This window comes from Mercurialis annua, linkage group LG2 (genome assembly GCF_937616625.2).
Source record: "Mercurialis annua linkage group LG2, ddMerAnnu1.2, whole genome shotgun sequence".
Classification (NCBI taxonomy): Eukaryota; Viridiplantae; Streptophyta; class Magnoliopsida; order Malpighiales; family Euphorbiaceae; genus Mercurialis; species Mercurialis annua.
The window spans coordinates 12,153,630-12,179,468 of record NC_065571.1 but is presented as its reverse complement, the minus strand read 5'-3'; the positions used below and the strand labels follow the sequence as shown (position 1 = coordinate 12,179,468).

Sequence of the window (25,839 nt, the reverse complement as noted above, 5' to 3'; positions counted from 1 at the left end):
TTTTAACATCGGAAAAAAAATTTAATTTTTTTTGGCAAATTAGATAACTTTATCCGCAAAATAAACTAAATAAAATAAAATTTAATAGAAACTAGATAATTATATGTTAGCACTATCATGTTGACATGTTGTTGATTTCTTGTTGATATTTTATCGATTGTCACAATTTTTCAAAAAGTTATGTTTTATTTTATTCCTTATGTTGATTCGTTGTTGATTTATTGTTGACATTATTTTGATATGTATTTCAACTTTTTTTGATTTTCCATTTTATGTTGACATGTTGTTGATATACTGTTGATAACATGTTGATTTTTCAATCATTGAAAGAAAAATAAAGTTAGTCTTAAATTGATGTATTAATGAACTATTTATATGTTTTTGATAATATGTTGATTGTTTTTGACTTAAATCAATCAATGTTCTCATTTTACAAACATCTTGACTAAATTAGCATTAATTGTTGATTCTTTGTTGATTTATTGTTGACATTATGTTGATAAGTATTTTAACTTTTTTTAATTTTCAATTTTATGTTGACATGTTGTTGATATACTGTTGATAACATGTTGATTTTTCAATCATTAAAAGAAAAGCAAATTTAGTCTTAAATTGTTGTATTGATGAGTTGTTGACATATTTTTGATAATATGTTGATTGTTTTTGGCTTAAATCAATCAATGTTCTCATTTTACAAACATCTTGACTATATTAGCATTAATTGTTGATATCATGTTGACATTATGTTGATAACTTGTTAATATGATATTAGTAATTCTACTAAAGAACAATAAAGGTACAAAATGTTTAAAATAAATGAATCAGATAAAGATGTTATCAGAGTAAGTAATCAAAACAATATGAAAAAACAACAACAATAATTCAAATGAAAAAATAAAATTATTCTTACATATAAAAATAAAAAAATATTAAATATACACCAGCACACCAGTTCACAAATTAAAGAAATCTATTTTAAAATATATTTTTTCCTCAATTCTCTTTGCAGCTGCACAGTTTCTTCAAAATCACTTGTATAATTGTTTTGCATTCCACCTCTCATACCTAACTAAATTTCGACAAAGACTGTTATGATACAGTTTCATTTCATCCAACGAAAGTTTATTTCACAGACAATATTATCTTATTTGTCAATGTTAAAATAAAAAGAATCAGTAGATATCAACATAATATCAACATAATGTCAACATAAAATCAACAACACTGTAACATTACAATAATTCAGCAATCAATCATCATCAACAAATCGTTCTGCAGAATAAAAAAACGCAGAAATACAACAAAACACAAAAAAATGCAGAAATAACAGAATTTTATTATATAAAATCACAAAATTATTCTATATAACATGAAATAAGTATTAGATTCTTTAAAGATACTCTTTATACATGTTTAATGGTGAATCAACAGTAAAAGATAAACAAATTACAGATCTGAAAATAAAAAAAAGAACAAAAAATTTCAGATCTAAAATTAAAAAGATAAAAAAAAGATGGTGCGGCGAGACAAAGACGGAACGATGGAGGCGAAACGCGGAGACGCAACAGTGGAGGCGGAACGGCGGAAGCGAAGGAGTAGAAATCGTGAATTTTTTTTCACAACTCAAAAGAATTTACTGTTATATAAACAAGAACGGTTGAGATAATGATGAAATAGAGATGAAAATGAGAGAAGTAAGAGGAGTCGTGCAGTAATGGAGATAATGCACAGCAAAAATCGTGGAGAAGAGAAGCGAAAATGGCGGAGAAGAATGAAGAAACCGCCAATTGAGAAGTAAAATAAGAAAACGGTAAAAAAGAAAGAAATCCAAAAAAAAAGGTTAGGTTTCATAAAATTGATGGTGTGAAAAGTAAAGATATGGATTAGACCGTATAAAAGTAAAGTCTTGCCCAAATCCTGTATTTTATATAAAAAGCCCTTAATAAAATGGTGCTGCTTTTTGGTGCTTGACCAAAAAAAAAAAATGCCCCTAATATCTTGAAAATTGAACAGCCAAGCTCCCCAATTTCGATATTCAAACCCTCGACGTCTCATTTTTAAGTCAAAACAGGGGCTAGTTGTTCACTTTTTAAAATATTGAGGGCATATTTGAACCTTTTTGAACGTTGAGAACTTGCTTAATCCTGGAGGCAAACTTTAAAGGCATAAATGACCATTTTTCCGTTATTTATTTATATATGTACCAATTAAGTTTTATTAAAAACATGGCTAATACATATCGGTATGTGTAGGGTGAACATTGAGATGGTATGTATCCATCCATGCTTTTGGACGTCAATGGACGAGATTAAAAATGTTGAACAAATGAGAATGATTTATACGAGAGCAAGGAATAAGCATGAGATAGAAGTTCAAGCTCAAAAAGTACCAACTTCTGTAACTCAAAATTGGATGAGTCAACTCCCTCCCAACTCGTTCCTTGCTGATGTTCTTAATTACAAACCTGATGAGAGCAAAGAGAATGGAGTATTGTATTATAAACAAGTGAAAGCCGCTGCTCTAGGAATGCTCCTCTTCATGAGAAATGTGTACAATCATGCTAATACAAAAAATCTGGTACGTATAATCGAGATTGACAATTGTTTTAGGGTTCACAGTTTAAAACAAATTGGAGTTTTATGAGTTTTTTACTAAAAAAATTGAATTGTTTAATTTTATTTAAAATAACCTGATTGTAAAATTTGAGTACGGAGAAAGTGTTTTTCTAGGTTGGTTGCCATATTGATTTTTGTATAAATATGTCACTTTTTTGAATTTTTTTTCTTATACCAAAATATATGTTTTAGTGAATAAAAAGTTTTCTAAAAAAACACATTAGTAAATAGGTTAGTTTTTGTTTAAATTTCACATCATTAAATTAGTAATTATGAACTTATTCTTACATGGCAGCCACTTAAGGAATGCCTAATAGATATGCAATTCAAACTTTTCGATCTTTAATAAATCTAAATTATTAATTTTTTAATTTCAATAGTTTTAATCCAAATTTAAAAGTATTCAGTAATTTTTTTTAACAGAGTTATCAGCAATTGTAGCACCATCTCAAAAGTTTTTGATATTATTTATCAAAAAGTTTAATTTTTAGAAGTTATATATGTAAAATTACAAAGATATAATGAATTGTTTTTAGAAAATACATATGTAAACATTCTTACTTCATCATTTAAAATTGAATAATTATGTATATTGTTTAAAATTATACTATTGAAATGAAATTTTTTTGACAGATATGTAAGATGTTAAAAATATTTGGACTTTGAAGCATTAGGCTCGTATAAAAAATACACACCTTATTTAAATATTTAAATTTTACTATAATTGAAATAAAATCTTTTAAATCAATGTAAAATTGAAAATACTCATGTCTATGATTTGAATTCATAAAATTCATAAAAGTTCGGATTTTCCGAAAAAATTAGTATCTTTGATAATTAAGTGCAAAAGTGGGATATTAAACTCTCTAGGTCACTAAGGTTATCTCGAATTACATAATGATCACTAAACTTCATTTTGTTACAAAATGGTCACTGAATTATACCTTTTGTTACAAATGGATGTCACCCATATAAAATGCAACATTTTTGCTTACGTGGCAAGCTATTATTACAAAAAGGGACATAGTTCAGTGATCTTTTTATAATAAAAAATATAATTCAGTGACGTTTTTGTAATTCATGAAAAGTTCAGTGTTCTTTTTGTAACAACTTTAGTGTGAAAACGATGCGTTTTATATGGGTGACATCCCTTTGTAATTAAAGGTATAGTTCAGTGACCATTTTGTAACAAAATGAAATTTAGTGATCATTATGTAATTCGTAGTAACCCTAATGACATAGGGAGTTTAATATCCTGCAAAAGTGTATGACATATAAGAATGATGCTCATGATATGCAGGGACGAGGAGTGCAGTTGAATCTCAACGAATTACAAGAAACATTGTATTGCATTTACCCGGAGTTCATGAGTAATTTTGTGGAACAAATTTTTGATATAACAGAAATGCGAGAGTAATCCTCATCTTCAAGCTCATGATTTCTTGAATCACTTGTTTATAGTTGCCAAATCTAATACTATTACTGAATATGTCAAACTGCAGGGCTCTTAAGGCGTCAACGACAGATGAGTAAAGCATACCAATTATCTATAAGTGTGATTCTATAAGATTTTGTTTGATTATAACTATTTTTGTATGAACTACAATACATATTCATATTCTGTGTGCCATGATTGTAAGGACGATTTAGATACAAATAGTTATTGCATTATAACTATTCATTATATGTGTATTAGCATTTAAATTGCATATTCCTAAGTGCTAAAGCATATTACTTCACAGACAAATTATTTTGCAGTGTAAATAAAATGCCTCGCGTAATATGCTTTGAGGAGACTTCAAATTATATAGAAAAGATACATAGTATAATTACAAAGAGAAACGATTATACAAGGCAACAAATTACTACAATCATGGGAAATCACTAATATCTTGGTCATAATTATAAGAGAGTGATTATCTTCTAATATTCCCCCTCAAAGTTGGCGTTCTCGAGAGAGGAAATATGCACAGTTTGTTACGATTCAAGAAAAATTATAGTTTGGCCACTCTTTTTGTGAAAACATCAACGAGCTAAAAATATGGGTACAAATTTAAGACTAATAATATGTCGAGCAACAAATTTCCTAACTAACAAAATGATAGTCAATATTAATATGTTTTAAGCGAGATTTGGTGACGGGGTTGGAAGCAATGAATATAGCACTATTATTATAGCATAATAGGTTCGGAGGAGAAGGAAGTGTTTGATTCTCGAAATACTTGAAGTGTCCATGAAATTTCCGCTGCAACAGAAGCAAGAGCCCAATACTCGGCTTTAGCATAAGAACATGCAACATTAATAATAGTGTGCTTTTTAGAGACCCATGAAATTAAGTTGCAGCCAAGGTAAACAACAAATCCAGTTGTTGAGCGTCGAGTGACATGGCAGCCGGCCCAATCAACATCAGAATATCCAAGAAGAGACTGAGAAGAGTTCCTTGATATTTGCAGACCATAGTGGTAGTTCCTTTGACATAGCGTAAAATACGCTTTGGGGCGGTATAATGATCAGCATTAGGTGCATTCAGATATTGACATATAAAGCTCACACCATATGATAAATATGTACGCATAAGAGTCAAATATTGCAATACACCAGATATCAAACGAAAATGAGTAGCAACGGAATATAAAGTACATGAATCATTTAGATGAGAGCCTACTAAAAATGGAGTTGAGATAAGTTTACAATCAACCATTTCTGCTCGAGCTAACATATCAAGGGAATATTTAGCTTGGCTTAGAAAAAGACCCTTCTCATTTCTAACAACTTCAATCCCAAAAGATAGTGTAGATCACCGAGATCCTTCATGAAGAAATCATTTTCTAGTTTATCAATGAAAGATTTCAGCATAGATGAATTGCTTCTTGTTACTACTGTATCATCCACATATAGAAGAAGATAAATGACTCCATGTGAACTGATGGAGTCTGCCTTCTGGATCTCTAATTAAACCTGCAAAATAGGGTAAAGGTCAGTCGAACGGTGGTTGTCCGATTAACTCTATGATGCTTAAGTCAGTATTGAGCTCAAGTAGAGTATTTGCTTATTGAATGTAATTGTGGTTGTAGACAATACCTCGTAGATTTATATAGAGCATGATGAATATCTTGTATGAGTTTGAAGAGATTAGTGATTCCTACTTAGTAGCGTGTCATTGAATAGGAAAAGAATTTCGTATTCTAGGAGAGTCCTATTTAGGATTTTCTTCCTAAATAGGCTTATCTTCCCAAATAAGAGTTTTTCTCCGAATAGGAAAGTAATTTTGTATATCTAGTCTTATTGATAATATTCAGTTTCCATACAATCAGGTCTTTGGCGACGCATTTTGTAATTGATTCCGGATCTTTACCGAGTCCTTTAGGATTCGGTCTTGTCAGGGATTCAGGCGAATCCTCTCTTCAGTCTCTAGGCATGGCGAGCTGTCATTTGGATTTGGGTGCTGTCGTCATCGGGCTTTCGCATTGAGAGAGTCCTTATATTCACTCGGATAAGTGGATCTATTAAGACTTGGCTTCATTATACTTATGCTGGAATTCGGTTTCCATCATTAGCCCCCCCCCCCCCCCCCAATGAGCTAAAGTCTTGTTATTTATGCCTTGTTGTTTTACCTTCTATTGGGCGAGTCGTTCTATCTTCTGGCGAATTGTTTTGCTTATTGTTTTGGAATTTTTTTATTTCCACTTTGTAACACGTGTTTGCCGTCGCCTTTGGATTTATGCCAAATGTCATTTCGTTCAGCCGTGGAGCTCATCTGTTGTGATGTTCAGGATTTTAACCCTTCGATTTCCCACTATTATCGTTGCTATTTTTCGGGATTCGTGAACGCCTAAATAATTATTTGCCTTCATCTTCCTCCAGTTTTATATTTACTTCTCGATCTCCATTTTTGAGAGCTTTGATTATGCAAACCTCCTCTTTTTAGCTATAAACTCAAGATTCCTCATTTTAAAGCCGATTCATATATTTCCTTCGATCCCGCGTACTCAGGTGTTTGAGTCTTTTGTTTAGGTTTTCCTTGGGGTTGTTTTGTTTTCTTGGTGTTCTTCAGATTTTTCATCAATTTTGGCTGTTTTTGATCTTTGTAACTTCAAATTTTCAATTCTCCTTTATTTCCCCCCTTTTTGCAATTTGAATATCAAAATGTCTGAAGAAGCTGAAAAGGCTCGATGGGCTCAAGATGATGTGAAACATATCCCGAGTTCCCTTTTGTTTGATCAAACTATTCAATTATCTTTCGATTGTGATTTCCCCGAGGCTTATAAAGTTTTAAAACGTGCTTCGAAATTTAAGGCGAATCATGTTCCTAATTCGTCAAAAAACTTGTTATTTTTGCGGAGCATCTTCTCGCCGCTTGAGATTTCCCCCCGAGCTTTTGTAAAACATATTTGTGAAAATTTGCACATTCCGCCTGGGCAGCTTCATCCTAATGTTGTTCTAGTTTTTTTTCCTATCGTGAGTCTTGTAAGGCTCACGACCAAGCCCCTTCTTTGAGTCTGCTTTATTATTTTTATTCTTTATCTCGCCAAAAAGACGAGAAATTTATTTATGCTGGCGGTAGGCCTGGTCGGTCTCTATTTGTTCTCGCTAGTTCTTTAAAGGGTTGGACCCCTTAATTTTTCTTGGTAAAGCACAAACCTTTTTCCGCTTTCTTTCGGAGCTTTTTGGGTGGTAAAGTGTCCCTTTTGTCTCTTTCCCTTTTACCTGAAGAGACTGATTTTGCGAAGTCTCTATTGTCCGATTGTAAGGCTGATAAAAGTATAACGTTTTATTATAGAGTTATTTGAATCGCCGTGTTTCGCTTTCGGCAAGTCTTCCCATTGGTGTAGGAGGCATTTGTTTTCTAACTTTGCTTATTCATTTCTTTATTTGTAGTATGTCTAAATCTCTCGATGACTTTCTTAATGACTTTGCAGTGGACATGTCTGTCGACATGGACGAAGTGAGCAGTAGCCTTCCAATTCCTGACGACATTTCTTTGGCTTCCGCTTCTCTTCTGAGTTTGGAGAATTATTTGGTGGATGATCCTGAAAATGCCTTGGCTTTGAATCCTTCAGAAAAGATTTTGGAGGTCGCTAAGGATGGGCCGGTGGCCTCTAAACCAAAGCGTTAGGCTTCAGGAGATTTGGCAAATCCTTCCACCGCTAAGAAACACAAGAAGGGGAAGAAAACCCCAAATGAGTCTTCTTCTTCTCCTTTAGAAGATGTACCGAATTTGGTTCGATGGGCGGAGAAGTAGGCCCCTCCGAAGATCTCTAATTATGACGTCCTCCATGCTTACATGGAACACATTTCTATTCGGACTGACATCGAGTCCATCGATCGCGAACATGGCGAGGATTCGGTCAACGTCGCCTTTTTGAGAGGATTTGTGTTTAGTTCTTTTCCATTTCCTATTTTTCTATTCTTTAGTCCTTCTCCTTTTTTAATTTTATTATTATTGCTTTCGGACGGTTCATGCGATCATTGTGCTAGAGAACTGTCGTCGGGCCGCCGTTGCTGATTTGAAAAAGTTGAAGGAAGATTTCGCTGCATGGAAGACCGAGAAAATGAGTCTCTTAAATGAGCGCGAGGCTCTTAACTTGCAACTTCAGTATTCTAATTCCTCTCGGGAGAGAGAGATTGCTAAGCTGGAGGCTCAAGTCAAGACTCTATCAAATGAAATCGAGTATCTAAAGGCCTCTTCATCCTCTCTTAATTCGAAGAGGGATTTGCTGAAGACGGAAGCAGAAAAGCTTCACCGTCGTTTGGCCGACACTAGGTCTTTCTACTCTCTGTTGATGTTCGAGTATCATTTGGCTAAACTTCGTGAGCAAAACTCCTATGTCGATCTATCGAGAGTCAACCAACTCGACCCGACATCGTTAGCTAAGTTGGTGAAAACAAAGTTTGACCAGCAGAAGGCCGATGCTCTTGAAAAAAGCAGGTGGTCTCTTCCTTTTCTTTTTTCTAATTTGGCCGATTCAGGCTTTTGTTATTTTATTTGTATCAATGAAAATATCTTTTAGAGTTTAAACTTTTATATTTTTTTTAGAACCGATATGAGACTCTTTGCTTACTTTACGAGTTAATCTAAACTTGCATTTTTTTCTAGAGGCATTTTAAACTCTTTTATTCTTGAGGCCAATTTGGGGCTTTTTATTTACCTTTAACTCGTGTTTTTAGAGTTAGTCTAAACTCTGAAATTAGGCGAGGTTACTTTAAACCTCTGTTTTTTGCTTTTTAGGACTCAGGCAAGTTTGTTTGCTTCTTGCAACCCAAGCGAGTCAATTTGCTTTTTAGGACTCAGGCGAGTATGTTTGCTATTTGGGACTCAGGCAAGTCTATTTGCTTTTTGGGACTCAGGCAAGTCTATTTGGTTTAGTTTTTGGCTTTGTTAAGTTTATGTGTTTGTCGAGCAACTTTCATTTTTATTGATACAAAATACAAAAAATATCAGATATCTGTTGGCAGTATTGCTTCAAGTGCTCGATATTCCAGTATCTTGGGATAAGTGATCCTCCTGGAGTTTTCAGCTTGTAGGCTCCTTTTCCAGTAGTTTCTTCGATTAAATAGGGTCCTTCCACGTTTAGTTGCAACTTTTTTACTCATGCATTTTCTCTTCTTATTTCGGTGTTTTTTAAGACCAAATCACCCACTTGAAATTCTCCTGGAATTATATTCATGTTGTGATAGCGTGCAGCCTGTTTTTTGTAGGCTTCGGCTTTTATTCTGGCTTGGTTTCTTCTTTCCTCTAGCAAATCAAGATATAATCTTATTTTGGCTTCGTTTGTTGATTCTCCAAAGAAGTTTACCCTTAAACTCGGCATTCTGATCTCTACTGGTATCACAAATTCGGTGCCATAGGCGAGGTTGAAAGGTGTTTCCCCATTTCCTTTTCTTGGCGTGGTTCAATAGACCCATATGACATTATAGAGTTCATCTACCCAATTCTCTTTTGCTTTATCTAGCATTCGTTTGATTCTTTATACCAAGGTTCGGTTAGTGACTTCGGTCATTCTGTTGGTTTAGGAGTGTGCCACCGATGTGAATTTTAGATTAATCATTGGATCTGCGCAAAACTTTCTAAACCGTTGGCAGTGGAACTGTTTGCCATAATCGGTAACCAGCGTATGTGATATATTACCGAATCTGCATATTACTTTCTTTTTGAAGAAGTCCTCTATCTCTGTTGTTGTTATAGTCGACACCGTCTTTACCTCGACCCACTGAGTGAAATGATCGATCGCGACAGTAAAGAATTTTTTTCTGATTGAATTGATTGCTCTGATACCATACAAAAATAAGAAGAGAGAAAGATCGAAGAAGATGAAAAAGAAGTAAAAAAGTTATTAACTATTTTCTTGATATAAGGTATGTGTTGCAGTGGATATTAAACACTCTAAGTCACTTAACTTATTTGTTATTACAGAAAAGGTACTAAACTTTATTTTGTTACAAAAAAGTCACTAAGCTATATCTTTTGTTACAATGAGATGTCACTCATATAAAACGCACCCTTTTGACATTTAAATGCACCGTTTTTGCTTATGTGGCAAGCCGGAATTACAAATAGGAATATAACTCAGTGACCTTTCTGTAATTCACGATAAGTTTAGTGACCTTTTTGTAACAAAGTTTGACCGAATCTGCCGTAGTGACCTCCCGTTGTAATAGAAGGTATAACTCAGTGACCTTTTTTGTAACGAAATGAAGTTTAATACCCTTTCTGTAATAACAGATAACTTCAATGATCTAGGGTGTCTAATATCCGTGTTGCTGTACTTGATTTTTTTTACTATTTTAGATATGGATATATAGTTTGTGACGAGAGTTTATGTTGGAGTTAATATTTCTTTAGAATCATGTTGTAGTACCACTAAAGATTGTTGAAGCCGTTTGTCGTCCTCACCACTGAAGATTACAATTCGCAGCGGAATGAACGACAAGCGTTATGAAAGAAGAAGTTTGATAATGAATTATAGGCTAAACTGCAGCTGGGAATATTGGGCGTGAAGAAGAAATTTTGATGATGAATTAGGTTAAACTTTTTTTTATTATGAATTAGATTAAGTTTGAAAATAAAAAAGGTGAATAATGGTCCCTTACCTTTTATTTGATAATTAATTTGATTTGTAAAGTTTAAAAATATAAGGGGCAATAATTGAAATTTAAAAATAATTTAATGTGAGTTAAAGAAATAAAATAAAAGTAAGAGATTGTTTTAATTTTTTTATTATTTAATATTGAAGAGTGCATTTCACTTTCTAGAGTGAGAGTGGGAAAGAAGCTATTTGTAAAAATTATCCACTTTTATAAATTTGAGGTTTTTTAATATTTTGTGTTAAGTTGAGGGGTGAAATGATCTTTTATTCAAATATAACTAATTAAATATTAACAGATGAGGTTTAGGTTAAAAATGAAAGGTGTAAGGTACAAAAAAATTCCTAATTTTTTTTAGAAAGTACAAAACAACCCTTTAACTTATTTTTAGTATAAAACGACTTTTAAACTTTTAAAATTGAACAAAAAACAGTCCAAATTCTTAGTTAACTCATGAAGTGGCACATAGGAGAAAAGTTCAAAAACAACCTTAATGTTTAAAATACTTACCAATTCTATATATATGATTTTTTTAAATTATTTTCATCCTTTCCTTTATTTAAATATCTATAATTAAATAAAATTATACTTACCAATTTTATAATTGAATTTCTATTATTTTAATTGAATTTCAATGTGTTTAAAATAATTAAGCACATCGAAACCTAATTAAACCAATCCAAATCTAATTAAACACATTAAAACTCCAAACAAAATTTATTTATTTTTTATTTTTTTAAAACCTCATCCAGAGGAGAAATTTTCAGTCTCCAGCCGAAGATTTCTCTTATGTTGGTTTGCTCTTCAAACCATTAGTTCGGTGTGAACAGACCTTCGATGGTTTGTTCTCCATGAACAGAGCGCCGGAGGAGATTTCTCATTCGGATGAGATTTAAAAAAAAATCGATTGAGGTTTTGATGCGTTTGATTAAATTTCGATTGGTTTAATTGGTTTCGGAGTGTTTAATCAAGTTTCTGTTGTTTTCATCGAATTTTGAAAAGTTTAATTAGATTTCGATTGGTTTAGTTGAGTTTCGATTTGTTTTATTAAATATTTTAATTTTAAAAATTGTTTAATTATTAATATTTAAATGAAAAATAGAGTGAAATGTGGTAAAAAAAATTAATAAAATTGTTAAGATTTCTAAACATTAAGGATGTTTTTAAATTTAATCCTTATATGTCACGTCACCGACGTGACGGGGATTTCAGACGGAAGAGCTTTTTTGTTAAAAAAATTAAAGGGTTAAATTGTATCCAAAATAATAAGGCTATTTTTGTACTTTTTAAAAAAACTAGAATGATTCTTTTGTACCCTGCTCCTAACAAGAAAGTTTATAGTAAAGCCTATGTCACCTCAATCCTCAATTGATACACTAAACTCAAACAAGAGTTAGAAGTTGTTTTCAAGCTCACGCCAAACTTTGTCCTTCCGCTGTGGATTTAATGAATTTCAGTGTAGTTTCGTCAATTCATTTCAGAATTGCTTTTTTTTTTTTTGGATCGCTGACCAAAAAAAAAGTTTGCTCTTCGTCCTGTCTCTTGCTGCTGCTTGCTTCAGTTCGTTGAGCGTGGAAGTGTCGGACTGAGATTGAATCAAGGTAATTCAATTCTTCTCGATCAATACAGTCTGTTTTCAACTTTGTAGGTTTTGTGTTTTCGAATTCCGTATGTTTTGCCTGTTAAATTTTCTTATGCTAAGCTTGCAATAACTGTATTTACTGTAAGTGAGATCGATTTGAGCCTTACTGTGTTGTGTTTATCCATGAATTGATATCTTTAAAACATTACATATCAATTCCTAATCTTTCGTGTTTTTGCATTTTGCAGCCAAATGCCTTTTTGGACAATTTTTCTAATATGTGGCATACCCGAGATGGTTATACATCGCGGATGAGAAAAATTGCCGGAAAAGGTTTTTGGGCTACAAAATGCAAAAAAAAGCGAAAAGTTTTGATTTGATATGTAATGTTTTAAATCTTAGAATAGATCCCTACAAACATCATACGTCGGGATTTTGAGAATTAACGGTTGATCTAAGTTTTTAATTGCAATATGCATGAGTTGCTGTGTTTCTCCTTTTGCCCCACTTGACACAAGGAACTAGCTGTTACTGGTTTGTTGTACTAAATATAGTCCTGCACTAGTTGTTAATTATCTTTGGAAAAAGTACTTAATTGCATTTGTGATGGTTGGATGTTTAAAATTGGGCATTTACAATTTTCTACTTTGGTTGTGTTTTAATTTTCTTGATTTTTCTACCATATAATTGTTGGTTTTTCATTCGCTCCCAACTCAACTAGTTTGGTATTGAAGCTTAGTGCGCGTTGTTTTGTCAATCTGATGCTTTAAGCGATTATTCAAAACACGTTTGTTGAATGCTTAGTTCTTGTCCATTTTTGGCCACATACTCTGACCAGATTCGGTATTATGGAACACAAAATTAGGTTAGAAGTACTAATCCGATAAGCTGATTGTTTTCTTGCTGAGATATTAAGCCTTGATATCCAACCTCAAAAGTCTGTATTTGATGTCCTTGGCAATTTTCTGCCGTGCTCAACTCAGAACTCTATTGCATTCCTTAAACATGATGGGGCCTGAACTTGGTAAATTCTCTTACCATTTCTTACAATTTAGGCAGCCAATACATCGCATGACTCATAGTCCTACCATCTCCAGATTTATGTATTCTATTCCATACAACAATTGAATAATAAAAATTAAGACGTTCCTTCACCTAATTTCAAAGGCGATCCTAATCTAATAAAACGTTAAGCATATACCTCAGAAAAATTAACCAAAGATGAAAATAATATGCGAAATTAGATTAGATTATTCTACTTCTGGCATGCAGACTGAATTTTTCTTCAAATTCTTGTCTTATCATCTATGAGTTGATTCACAGAAATGTCCAATTTTTTCTCATTTGTTGATGTTGCAAATGCTGTGTTTTATCAAAAAAAAAAAAAAAAACTATTAACATATAAATTTGATTTTTCACTTTAATCCATGGACTCGAATTGGAATTAATTCTGTCTATGGAAACCAAGAGATAACAATGCATTATCACTTGTTTGACTGATAAAAATGCATGGTGCAGTTAAAAATTGTATGCTGAGTAAGAAAAGGATTATGTGTTTTATGTTAAGTTGACGTTGTATTTTGTAATTTGATGAACAAGCCAAATGGTTTAGAAGAATCATAGCTTTTAGGATTTACATGTCTCTTACCCTTGATTTTTTAGTTCCTGTTTCTTATGTGATGGACTTACGAACAGAAAGATGAGTAATTCAGTGCAACAAGCAATTCATGAACTCAAACAGTTCCGCAGAAAGTCAAAGAGTTCTTCAATCCAGAGGCGCCTCTCTTTTCATATTAAGGAACTGAAAAAGAGCCTCTGTAATGTGAGAAATAAACAAATTTCAGAATGTATTTAAGAATATAAGTATAAAATACTTTTTGTGATGCAAACACTTCTCAATATTCTTTAAAATCTGGAATTCTTACATTTTTTATGTTATATGCGTTTATAGTAGCTTTGTATTTATATTATAGTGTTGTTTACATAGTAATAACTGCAATTTTCTTTATTTTTGTGAAGCCCCTTCAGTCTATCAGTCTAAGAGTTTGGTTGGAACTGTATCACAATCGGGTAGTAAGAGTTGTTCGAGTTCCATGGGGTGAAGAGCCAGAATCTCGGCTTATAAATGTAGCAAAAACTCTGATTAGGTTTGTTGATATAAACTACTCACTATTTCTTCTTAATTTCATAATTGCATTAACAGTGTTTTTCTGTAACTGATGCAGAGGATTTTTAAAAGACTTTAGGACACTTTATCTACAAGGGAAAGCTCATGGGAGAATAACATTGGACAATATTGTTGTACATAAAGGAACAGCAATGCTTATAAATAGTCAGGACCTTGTTGGAAATCTTTTCACCCTTAAGGCTGATTTTGCTGCAATAGCGACTGTTATAAGAGAAATGGTTGGAAGCTATCCCTGTCCAAAGGACTTGTCACATTTTCTCAAAATTATCTTGAGAGAAGAACCGCCTACAGGGTAAAGTTTATCTCTTATTTTCTGATACTCATCTTCTAATTTATCTTTTGTGCTGGTTTTCATATTAGATAGTTGAAAAATCAACTCAAAGATTGTATTTTCTCAAACAATTATATTGAAAATCCTATAATTTTCCACCTTGATGCTGAAATTTTAGACCATGATGCTTAATTCTTGATTCATGTGATTTTATTTGTTTTTGAGTAATGATTTGTACTGCCAATTTATGGATCATTCTCCATCTGCTTTATCTTTAGAGTTAATGGCTGAACAGGATTTTCATTTTTCTAGTCTTATGGTTGATAATTTCAGCGAATCTTTAAATTTATTTTCTTTGAGTTGATTGCAATGTTGTGGACAATTTTGCATGAGTTTTAATTCAAAATTCATTGTTCTTAAATTAATCAATAGTGTATGTGTCCCCTATTTGGAATAGAGATGATTTCTTGTCATCTTGAATCATTTAACTCCAAGTTCTGATCAAGTTCTACAAACATTTTTTCGACATTAAAAATGATGCCGAGATGAAATACAAAATGTTGAATCTTCTAATTATATATGGTGTTCCCTTTCTCTCTCCATCTTTAATTTCTTTAGGTTGGTAGAATAATGTGAATTCGAGATCCTTCCTTGCTAAGTGGGAGGTACTTTGGTTATTACAGAGATTGTAATTATTTTGTCATTCTAATTATTTGGTACCTGAAGTTGAAAGTTTACTTATGAATTCATTATTAACAACTCACCATTAAAATTCTCATATTTTCTTGATGTTTCAGTACTCTTCAAGCCTTCATTTTCAATCACCCAGCTTTTTGGAGTAACAATAAGATAGTTCGCAATGTTATTGCGATAAAGCTGTCTTATTGCCATTGTAGAGTCTCAAATCGAACAAAGTGGGGGGATACTGCAAGTCAGATTCCAAAAGATGTTACCGTTAACTGGAAATCACTTGTCCAGAACTCTTCAACATATAAGGCAGTTTTTGATGGAAGTCCAACAAATTATGATGACCTTGTTGACGGATTGGCATTGTTAGTCTTTTTCAGGAATTGCTTACTGCACGCACATAAGGTAGCGCACCTATGCCTCTTATTTCATTTTGGGACTCTTCAATTAACCTTACAAATGCTAAAATGTAGTCTCTTGCCCTTTTTTTGTTTCCTCAAGTAAAAGTGAAAGAATTAAAGAGCACTTATGACTTTTAAGAAGTGAAATTAGAAAATAGCTTGATAATTAGGGCGCTACAAATACTAAGTACACTAAATTTTCTAGAAGATTTATAATTGACTCAAAGCAGCATTCAAAACAAGGTGTAGTTCTAATTTCTTAAATTGATGGGGCATTTTATTGAGAAATCTTATTGTATTGCTGATTTTATTATGTTTATGAAACAACTTTTCAGAAACGCTATGCATTGACTCAACATAAAATTGCCGCGGAACTATGTCACCTATTTCCAGATTTTATGGCGCATTTTATAGAGAAAACATATTGTATTGCTGATGTTAGAGGTATGTTTCACATCCATCAGAAGTGTGATATTTCTGTTTCAGTACATGTTTTATTGCTAATTATTAAAGAATAAATACGAGGAGTTAGAAAACAAATGATGACACTCCAAGTGAAAACTTAAGGGGCGCATTGTAGGGGTGTAAAAAAAATTGAATCAAACAAAGTAATTGAACCAAACTGAGAAAAATTTCAGTTATTTGGAATTGGACCAAAAAAGAACTCCAACTGAATTTGAAAACGAACCAAACCTATCAATTTGGTTTAGTTTGCAATATTTAAGATTTTGACTGAATTGGTTCAGTTTGATTTTGAAAAATACATTAAAATCTCAGTATAGTCTGGTATGCAACTATCTCAAACTTAGTTGAGCTGCATAGTATTATTTTTACCCATGTGCTTATTTTGAGGATTTGATTACTATCTGCTATCTTAATAGTTTTCTTGTCATTTCTTGAATTTCAGAAATTTGCATGAGATAATCGCCGAGCTGTGTACTTGATCAATTTTGAGAATATGGAATCTGTAATATCCAGTCCATCATGTCGCCATGCCTTACTGCAATATATCAAGCGATTAATTATGACACTCCAGGTGAAAACTCATCATGATCATGCCTTTCGGTATTGGACTAATTATTGAGTTTCAAAATGCTTTGAGCGATTGTGGTGTAGCTGTACTAGAAAAGAAATTTAATTTAGGAAGTTTGAGTTTCAAATAGGCTTAGTGATCCCAAAATTTAAACGTTTGCCGCCTTTATTAATTATAACCAATCTCTTAATTTATCAATTATAACATGATTTAAATGATTTTGTTTCAATTTTAGTATGACTTTGCTCACGTTTTAGTCATTGGATAAGGTGAATCTACCTAACCGAATAAATAATACTCCCTCAGTCCCATTTTAGAAGTCTCATAATTTTAGGATGTCCCATTTTAAATATCTCATTTCTTTTTCTAAAGGATTTTTACATGTAATTTCTCTTTTTACCCTTTATTAAATCACCTTCAAAGAAATTAGGGTTAATCTTAGCAAATAGCAACATCTTTAGCGTTTTTTTTTTATTTAAGCCAAACGTCTCATCTATTAGCCTAACCTTTTCAAACTTTTTATTCTGTAGCCCGGTATACATTTTATATTTTATTTTTTGTTAGAATGGCGTCGTTTTTTGTCGTACGGATGACCAAAACGACGTCGTTTTAGGCATTTATGCTTATTTATGACATATAGTGAAATGTTGTGCTATTAGTTAGGACGTTTTAAAGGTTGGGCTTAAATTGAAAAAAAACGCCAACGGTTGTGTTATATGGTGACATTAACCCAAGAAATTATATGAACATTTTTACTATTATTAGTAAAGGTGAAACAAGAAAAGACATAGTAATTAATGTTTTTTAGTGTTTTTTTAATATTTTATGTAAACTGAAACGAGACTTGTAAAATGAGACGGATGGAGTATAAATACATGAAAATGTAATTATTCAATGGTTGGCATGAATGTTTGTTGTTTGTAGTTGTGTAAGTTTATAAAATCCAGTGTGGGTCCTTGATTAACTCTAGAAAATCAACTTTGTGAGTTTGGAGTTTAGCTTTGAAAAAACTCCTCCTGTAATAGTTAATAGTTAGTGGTTAACTATAAATCACTAAATTAAAAATTATCTTAAAAAACTTTTTTGTGGCTCTTTTCTCAATGGATTTTAATTTTCAATCAATATTGAGTAGCAAACTCAAGATTTATTTGTGATTTGAATCACTTTAAATTTCTTGTCTCAATCTCTCTCATCTCTAATTTTTTTAAAAAAAATTATTTAGAAAAAAATTGATCTTTAATTTTTTTTTTTAACTCTTAATCTTTAATTTACCATCCACTTAACCCCTCTAAGGTTGACCTGACCATTCGGTATTTAAAAAAACTTGAAACTGAAAATTGAAATTGAAATTGAAATTGAAATTAAAATTGAAATTCGAATTCAAATTCAAATGCAAATGCAAATTCAAAAGCCGCCTAAATGTATTTCAAATTGAGTAAATGCCAGAATAAAAAACAAAGTCATACTTTATGTGGTTTGTCAAATATGATGGTGAAAATTGAGGTATAGTTGGTGAGAATATATAATTTAATTTAACTGACAGTTGTCTTCATCTCCAAGGAAATTCCCAATTTTAAGTATCATCATTTCTCAAAGCTGAAAACTTCAAAATAGTGGCCATCTTAAAATTCTGATGCCACACATAAATCAAAAACATTAAAATTCTGATGCCACACATAATCTTAGAGAAACCATGAGGTGGAGTCTCACTAAAATAGTGGCCATCTTCATCAAACCTTCCTCCAAAAAAAGTCCCAACAATACAAAGCTCCAAAATTATCAATCTGAGGAGGTTCAAAATAATGATCAACAGCAGCAACAATTAGTATTTGCCGCGGAAAGTATTGTAATTGACGTAAATGGAATATTTTCAGACTGTGTTATAGTTTCAGACACAACTGAAACTATCAAAGACCGTAAACTTTCCGTGGTTATGGTCTTTACCGGTACTGATTATCTACGTGTTGTTGGTGTCAACAATAATAATTTAATTTGCTATGCTAAATTACAAGTCAACTCTCTCCCAAAATCTACTGCCCATATTGTTTTAGGCTCTAAAGTTTATGTTATTGGCGGCGACTTTGTCACCAATTCTGGTGACATTTTAATGGATTCCGACAAGGGTCTTCCTAAATATCCTCGCGATGTTCGGATTTTTGATCTAAAACAGAATGATTGGGAGATGGGTCCTTGTTTAATTGCAGGTAAGCCAAATCCTGTACTTTTTGCTTTTAATGGTAGGATTTATGTAATTGCTGGCAGCTGTGGAAATCGCAGGCCGTCAGACGGGTTAGAGAGTTTAGATCCTGTTTTTGAAGTGCTTGATGTTGGATTAGGGGTTTGGTTGAAACTAGAGGATCCTCCGTTTCGTTATGCGTATAGTTATGGTTATTTTCCTGAGTTTTTGTTTCATGTTGTTGTTGATAATGTTTTGTATGTGCGAGTGAATGTGCCTGTTTATGAGGGAGATAGAATCGGGGTTAAGCGCGTGTTTTCATTCGATTTGATTCGTGAAGTATGGTGTGATTATTGTGATCGTAGTAATTTTGTTGATCGTAGTACTTATCCAATTGTAGCACAAAATCTGATTTCATTTGGTTGGGATTTTAGCCATGATGTTTTCAATGGGAAGCTGTATTTGCTTCAGACTGAAACGAAGCCAGCTGCATTTTGTGTTTATGATTTGCATACAGTAGATTTAGAGTTAGGATCTGAACATTATAGTTTTAGCTCGGAGTTAGATAGTTCCATTGATTATGAGGAATTACAGGACGACAAGTTGAGACATGATACAGCAGAAAATGATAGAAAATTTGTCGATATGGCTTCCGAAATAAATTTTGATGCAAACAAAGAATCGGAGGAGCTTGCCTATAAGCATAGAATGGGAAGGTGTATTCCGAATCTTATCACGGGATTGGATGATGTTTTAAGTGAATTACCTAGAAATGGCTTTATCTCGTGGCATCTAGTTCCTCTTGATGAGAAAGGCAGAGTGTTTTGCCTTGTTTGCTCTTTTGTCCCAGAATTAAGTCAAAATCCATGTGTTTTGGTCGCGACGTTTAATTTAGAGGAATATGGTGATTCGCATAGCAATGATGACGATCACCCAATAGCAATCTCCTCTCTCCGTGCCCGAGAAGTAAGCTACGCAACTTTTCCCATCAATGATAATTGGGGACTGCCTGTCTCGTGCTTTAAATTGTAAGTATCTTTTTCTTGATGCTTTTTGCCTTCCGATTTGCTTATGTTTTGAACATAACACATATAAAAACAAAATATTAAAGAAGACAATCTTCTAATGACATGACACAATTCAACTTTTCCTCTTTTGTATCCTTCTATAATTTAGTACTGTAAAGGAATCAATACTTTGTAATTCTGCTGGAATTTTCGGACTTCGATTATTTTTGTAGTTATGTAGTTCTGTTAGTTAAAAGTTAAAACATAGTCAAGAAGACATATGATGGTATTTAAAACCTTAATGTGTTTGCAGGGGTTCTGCACTTCATTGAGTTGAACGAAAGTTGCTGCACTTTTCATAATCCTATGGCGTAACTTGATGATAAGATTATGACTCAAATTAGTAAAAAACGATAAAAAAAATGGACTTGATGATAAGATTATGACTCAAATTAGTAAAAAACGATAAAAAAAAATTGGACAATGCGGAGAAGAAATGGATTTGTGTTTTGCTGATGTAATGTCAATTCATTGTCAAAATAAAGGACTCAAGACGATTATACCATATGAACGAACCTTCAAGAGCCGCAAAGAGACAATTCACGGATGGGTTTTGATGTCTTTGCTGTGATCATGGCTATGTTTTCACCATCAAATATCGTCGCGGTGAAGAAAAGAAAAAGGTAAAGAAAGCTGGCATACATGGAGGATTATTATCTTACATGCTACTTGCTTTTGGTATTGTTGGTTATGGGATGCAATAGTCTTTTGTGTTCCATCTATGAAATTCTCTATAATTGATCAATATATGTATTTTAAGCGAACAGAACAAACATGTATTTCTATACAATTTTTTTGAGACATGTTGACATATTGAAATCTTTGCATCTCTAATAAGATATTCTCTCAATATATAGAGCTTGGATGTAGTTTTAAAGAAGATACTTTCTAGTTCTACACATGGTATGTATATTTACTTTTAAAACAAAAAACTCTTAGGGACCGTTTGGTTCGCCATAAAAAGGGAGGAATGAGAATGGGTATGGAAATGATTCTCATTGTTTGTGTTTGTTTTGTCAAATTATACTAGGGAATGGGAATGTGATTACCCCTTAATGGGAATCACCCATTCCCCCCTTATCCAATGGGAATGGACTTTTGTGAATGGGAATCAAAATTTTACAAATATTTTAATAATAAACAATAAATATATAATTAGTAAAAAAACTATTTTTAAATATTTATTTTAAAAAATATACTTAAAATTATGAAAAGAACTTTTAAATTTTTTTAAATAATTTTTTATTTTTTAAAAAAACATAATTTCTTATTTTTTTAAAATAATTTTTTTATTTTTTCGAAAATAATTTTTTTTAATTTTTTGGAAAATAATTTTTTAATTTTTTTTAAAATATTGTTTTTGTAATTTTTTTTAAAATAATTTTTTAAAAAATATTTTTATTTTTTTATATAAAAAAATATTTAAAAAAATAAAAAAAGTATTTTTAATAAATAATAAATAATTTTTTTATTAAACTTTATCCATTCCCATTCCTATTCTAATTTTGAACCAAACAAAAAATGAAAACAATCATTCTCATTCCTTCTCATTCCGATTCCCATTCCGATTCTCATTCCCAACCTTGAACCAAACGGCCCCTTAATTCGACAATCAAATGATATTTTTCCTTTACTTTTATTTTCGTCAACGTTTTAGTCCTTCTATTCATTTTTGGTGTTAGATTATTAAGTCGAAGAACTTAACAAAAAATTAAAGTTCAATTTTGTCTGTATATTTATATTTTTAATATGAAAAACAAAAATTATATTATTATAAAATTTAATGACTTAATGACTTTAATCTAATTTTTTAGGCCGAAGGTACAAAAAAATCCTGAAGTTTTCCAGAAAGTACAAGACAGTCCTTTAATTTTTTTTGGATACAAAACGACCATCTAACTTTTAAAATTGAACAAAAAAACCATTCCGTCCAAAATCTCAGTAAATTGATGTCGTGGCTTATAAGGAAAAAGTTCAAAAACAGTCTTAATGTTAAAAATACTTACCAATTTTATATTTATAAATATTTTTAACCATTTTCACCCTCTTCTTCATTTAAATATTTATAATTAAATAAAATTATAAATTAAAACACATATTAAAATAAATCGAAACATAATTAAACGAATCGAAACCTAATTAAACACTTTGAAATCCTATTAAATCAACCGAAATCGAATTAAACATTTCAAAATATAATTAAACTAATCGAAACACATCGAAATCCAATCAGAATTTAATTTTTTTTTTTTGAAACCTCATCCGGAAGAGAATTCTCCGGTCGCCGGCCGGAGAATTCTACTCCGGCAAGAACAGAACAGCATGTCTGTTCTTCAAGAATAGACCTGCTGGTCTGTTTCATGAAGAACAGACCATTGAAGGTCTATTCTTTAAGAACAGACCCGCAGATCTGTTCTTGAAGAACAGTCTGTTCTTCATGAAACAGACCAGCGCTGTTTTATGAAGAACAGACAACAGACCTGCTGGTCTGTTCTTGAAGAACAGATCTTCAATGGTCTGTTCTTGCCGGAGGAGAATTCTCCTCCGGATAAGGTTTCAAAAAAAAAATCAGATTGGGTTTCGATGTGTTTCGATTAGTTTAATTGTGTATTGAAATGTTTAATTAGATTTCGGTTGATTTAATAGAATTTCAAAGTGTTTAATTAGGTTTCGATTCGTTTAATTGTGTTTCGATTTATTTTAATATGTGTTTTAATTTATAATTTTATTTAATTCTAAATATTTAAATGAAGAAGAGGGTGAAAATGGTTAAAAATATTTATAAATATAAAATTGGTAAGTATTTTAAACATTAAGATTGTTTTTGAACTTTTTCCTTATAAGCCACGTCATCAGTTAACTGAGATTTTGGACGGAAGGGTTTTTTTATTCAATTTTAAAAGTTAGAGGGTCGTTTTGTACCTAAAAAAATTAAAGGGCTGTCTTGTACTTTCTGAAAAACTTCAGGAGTTTTTTTGTACTTTCGGCCAAGTTTTTAATAAAAATATAATTGTAAGGATCATTGTTTCCACACCAAGGTCCTATTGTGTATACCCTGTTTGCAGGTCTAAGTTCTTGCGATGGTAAAGTTGAAAATCTTTAGAGAAAGCTTTCTTTGGGTCCAACTGAAAACATCAAGAAGATTAATCAAATGAATGTCTCAAAAATTATTATTGAAAACAAAATTTGAATTGCAATTGTAAGAAAAATGAGTCATTAATGAAAGAAAACATATAAAGAAAAAGCGAAATGGTAACCACCTCTTCTCTTTCTGATAGAAACTTTCTAATTTCTCCACATCACTCAATTTGAATCTCATTTCAACATTTTATTCGTTCGGATTCGATTGTGTAATTTTATTATCGACTGTGATTAAATTAAAAATAAAGTTTCAATTTTAATTAAACAGATTCGTATATGTTGACTCTTAATTTTAATTATTTTTATAAAAAGTAATAAAAAAACCAAATATTAATAATATTGATTTATTTATTCCGTTTTTACATTAATTTTTTTTTTTAGAAAAACCAACTTATTTCTAAAATTTGAAATTTTATATTGTCATTATTTAGAGTTTATTATTTATTATTATTATTATTATTATTATTATTTAAAAAAAGAATTAATTACAGATTTAAATAAGAGTCTAATTAAAAAATAAAAATGAAATTATCCAGATCTAGATATATTTAACAAAATCATCTTTAAACTGTGAATAAAAGAATAAGCAATTTAATCTATCATATTCTAATCGGGAAAAGGAAAACTTCCAAATCTGACGGCCATGAGAGGACTAAAAAGCAATTTTACTATATAATCCTAAACCAAATAGTACGAAGACTTGGCAGAAAACTGACGTGGTTTAAGCTGAAAAATCCCCTATATATATTCGCTCACACTTCATTATATTCATACAAAGCAATTCCTCTGAATTATAAGCTTCTCGCTTCTCTTTTCAATCAATCGCTAGCCTTAGTTCTCTCTTTTTATTCGTTTGTTAACACAGAAACTGCAAAAAATGTCGAAGAAAATAACTCTGCAAGCATCAGATGGGCAGACATTCGAGGTGGAAGAAGCGGTGGCTTTGGTGTCTGAAACCATCAGATTCATGATCGAAGATGGCTGCGCCGAAAACGTTATCCCTGTTCCAAATGTAACCGGGAAGATACTCTCTCTGGTTATCGTGTATGCCAAGAAACATAACGAGACTACTGCTGCTGATGATGAAGATATTAAAAATTGGGATGCTGATTTCTTGAAAGTTGACCAAAAAGTCCTCTTTGATCTCATCATGGTTCGTTATTCTTAGCTTTTTCGCTTTCTTCTCTATTTTTATTATTAGGGTTTATGTTTTCTTGAATATTTTACGCTGTATTTATGATTTCCAACTCGAATCAGAGCGATAACGATGGTGTTTCTGTGCAGGCTGCTAACTATCTGAACATGAAGGCTTTGCTGGACTTGACTTGTCAAGCAGTGGCTGATATGATAAAGGGGAAGACAACGGAAGAGATTCGTCAGAAATTCAACATCGCCAATGATTTTACAAAGGAGGAAGAAGAGGAAGTTCGTAGGGAAAACCAATGGGCTTTTGAGTGTTGATTCTGCTGCTGATGCTCGCGTATTATTATTAGTGAATAGAATATGATATTATCTTAGATTTGCTTAAGATCATAGAATTAATACGGATTTTCGGTAGTCGAAAACAGTTTCTGTGAGGATTGTAGTTTGATATTTCAAGATTTTAGTTGTGTTTTATGAATGTTTCTATCACAAGAACTTAATACAATTTCTTTTGTTCTGTTTCATCTTCCTTACAAATCAGTTGTTTGTGCACTGTGGCATTATCTTTGTGTACAATTGTTGCTAAGTAATGGAAAACTGAATGCACCTATGGATTGTGTTTCACACCAATTTGGCTCAGCTCTCAACCCAGTTCATGTTTTCAAACAATTAGAACATTAATAAATATAAAAAATTAATTTGAATCCCTTTAACTCACTAAAACTCATAATAACATTATTGTTATTTAAACATATTACAAATACAATTTAAGAAAGAAAATGAAATTTAAATTTTATAGATTTAGTTTTGTTTTTTGACTCAATTGACTAAAATGTTCACGGAAATAAAAATGACTAGGCATGTTTCATTTACACAAGTAATAAAAAATTTAATTTATTTAGTTAGAATAATACTAACTTCCTATAATATCCTCATTAAATAATAAATGTATTTTTTTATTTTGTTTTTTAATTAATTATTCAAAATCACTTATAGAATCTATATCTATAACAAATATAAAAGTGTATTTACGGGGGGAACACTTCCATTCACGGACAGATATACCCTCTACATATTTTATCCAAGTTGATATTCCTAATTGTGACATATAAGAATATTTGTGCTTAACAAATAGAAAGATAACATTCCTAATTCATAAAGGAAACATATTAAAAATAATTATTGCAGTAGCTACCATTATGTATTAAATTCCTAATCCTAAAAGGAATTGTGCAATAACTATCATTATGTGTTAAATTCCTAATCCTAATATGAATTACACAAATATATCACTATATATAAAAGAATATGACGAGTTTTATCAATATTAAATAATCATATTATAATATTTGTGTTAAAGCTTTGATATTTTTTATTTATTTACTTTGAAAATAATATAAATTTGTTTATCATATTATCATTTTTTTAATAACAACAATATCAAAAATTA

General features: G+C 31.5%; 5 protein-coding genes across 10 annotated transcripts; 4 read left to right on the top strand and 1 right to left on the bottom strand.

Moving 5' to 3' along the window:
- The first annotated feature begins 2,249 nt into the window (after positions 1-2,249).
- On the top strand, positions 2,250-4,296 carry LOC130015170 (uncharacterized). Its single transcript, XM_056104837.1, has 3 exons — positions 2,250-2,577; positions 3,916-4,028; positions 4,118-4,296. Exons 1-3 carry the CDS (start codon positions 2,266-2,268, stop codon positions 4,146-4,148), a joined length of 456 nt encoding a protein of 151 aa, XP_055960812.1. The 5' UTR covers positions 2,250-2,265; the 3' UTR covers positions 4,149-4,296.
- A 651-nt stretch (positions 4,297-4,947) lies between these two features.
- LOC126668193 (uncharacterized mitochondrial protein AtMg00810-like) lies at positions 4,948-5,334 on the bottom strand. Its single transcript, XM_050361405.1, has one exon. It carries the CDS (start codon positions 5,332-5,334, stop codon positions 4,948-4,950), a length of 387 nt encoding a protein of 128 aa, XP_050217362.1.
- Positions 5,335-12,064: 6,730 nt separating this feature from the next.
- Positions 12,065-17,770, top strand: LOC126667759 (uncharacterized). Of its 5 annotated transcripts, none has more exons than XM_050360822.2 (7): positions 12,065-12,301; positions 13,978-14,104; positions 14,302-14,429; positions 14,508-14,762; positions 15,539-15,833; positions 16,165-16,273; positions 16,737-17,770. In XM_050360822.2, exons 2-7 carry the CDS (start codon positions 13,982-13,984, stop codon positions 16,751-16,753), a joined length of 927 nt encoding a protein of 308 aa, XP_050216779.1. In that variant the 5' UTR covers positions 12,065-12,301; positions 13,978-13,981; the 3' UTR covers positions 16,754-17,770. The 5 variants fall into 5 exon arrangements, with proteins under 5 accessions (XP_050216779.1, XP_050216780.1, XP_055960535.1 ...); XM_050360823.2 differs by lacking the exon at positions 12,065-12,301 and adding an exon at positions 12,361-13,306; XM_050360824.2 differs by lacking the exon at positions 12,065-12,301 and having other exon boundaries at positions 13,692-14,104; positions 14,311-14,429.
- Positions 17,771-18,079: 309 nt separating this feature from the next.
- LOC126667758 (uncharacterized) lies at positions 18,080-20,916 on the top strand. 2 transcript variants are annotated; one of them, XM_050360819.2, is made up of 2 exons: positions 18,080-20,066; positions 20,591-20,916. In XM_050360819.2, exons 1-2 carry the CDS (start codon positions 18,556-18,558, stop codon positions 20,613-20,615), a joined length of 1,536 nt encoding a protein of 511 aa, XP_050216776.1. In that variant the 5' UTR covers positions 18,080-18,555; the 3' UTR covers positions 20,616-20,916. The 2 variants fall into 2 exon arrangements, with proteins under 2 accessions (XP_050216776.1, XP_050216777.1); XM_050360820.2 differs by having other exon boundaries at positions 18,199-20,066; positions 20,359-20,916.
- A 3,090-nt stretch (positions 20,917-24,006) lies between these two features.
- On the top strand, positions 24,007-24,913 carry LOC126669883 (SKP1-like protein 1). The gene is made up of 2 exons (XM_050363519.2): positions 24,007-24,399; positions 24,531-24,913. The coding sequence occupies exons 1-2, from the start codon at positions 24,124-24,126 to the stop codon at positions 24,705-24,707; spliced, it is 453 nt and encodes a 150-aa protein (XP_050219476.1). The 5' UTR covers positions 24,007-24,123; the 3' UTR covers positions 24,708-24,913.
- The last annotated feature ends 926 nt before the right edge of the window (positions 24,914-25,839 follow it).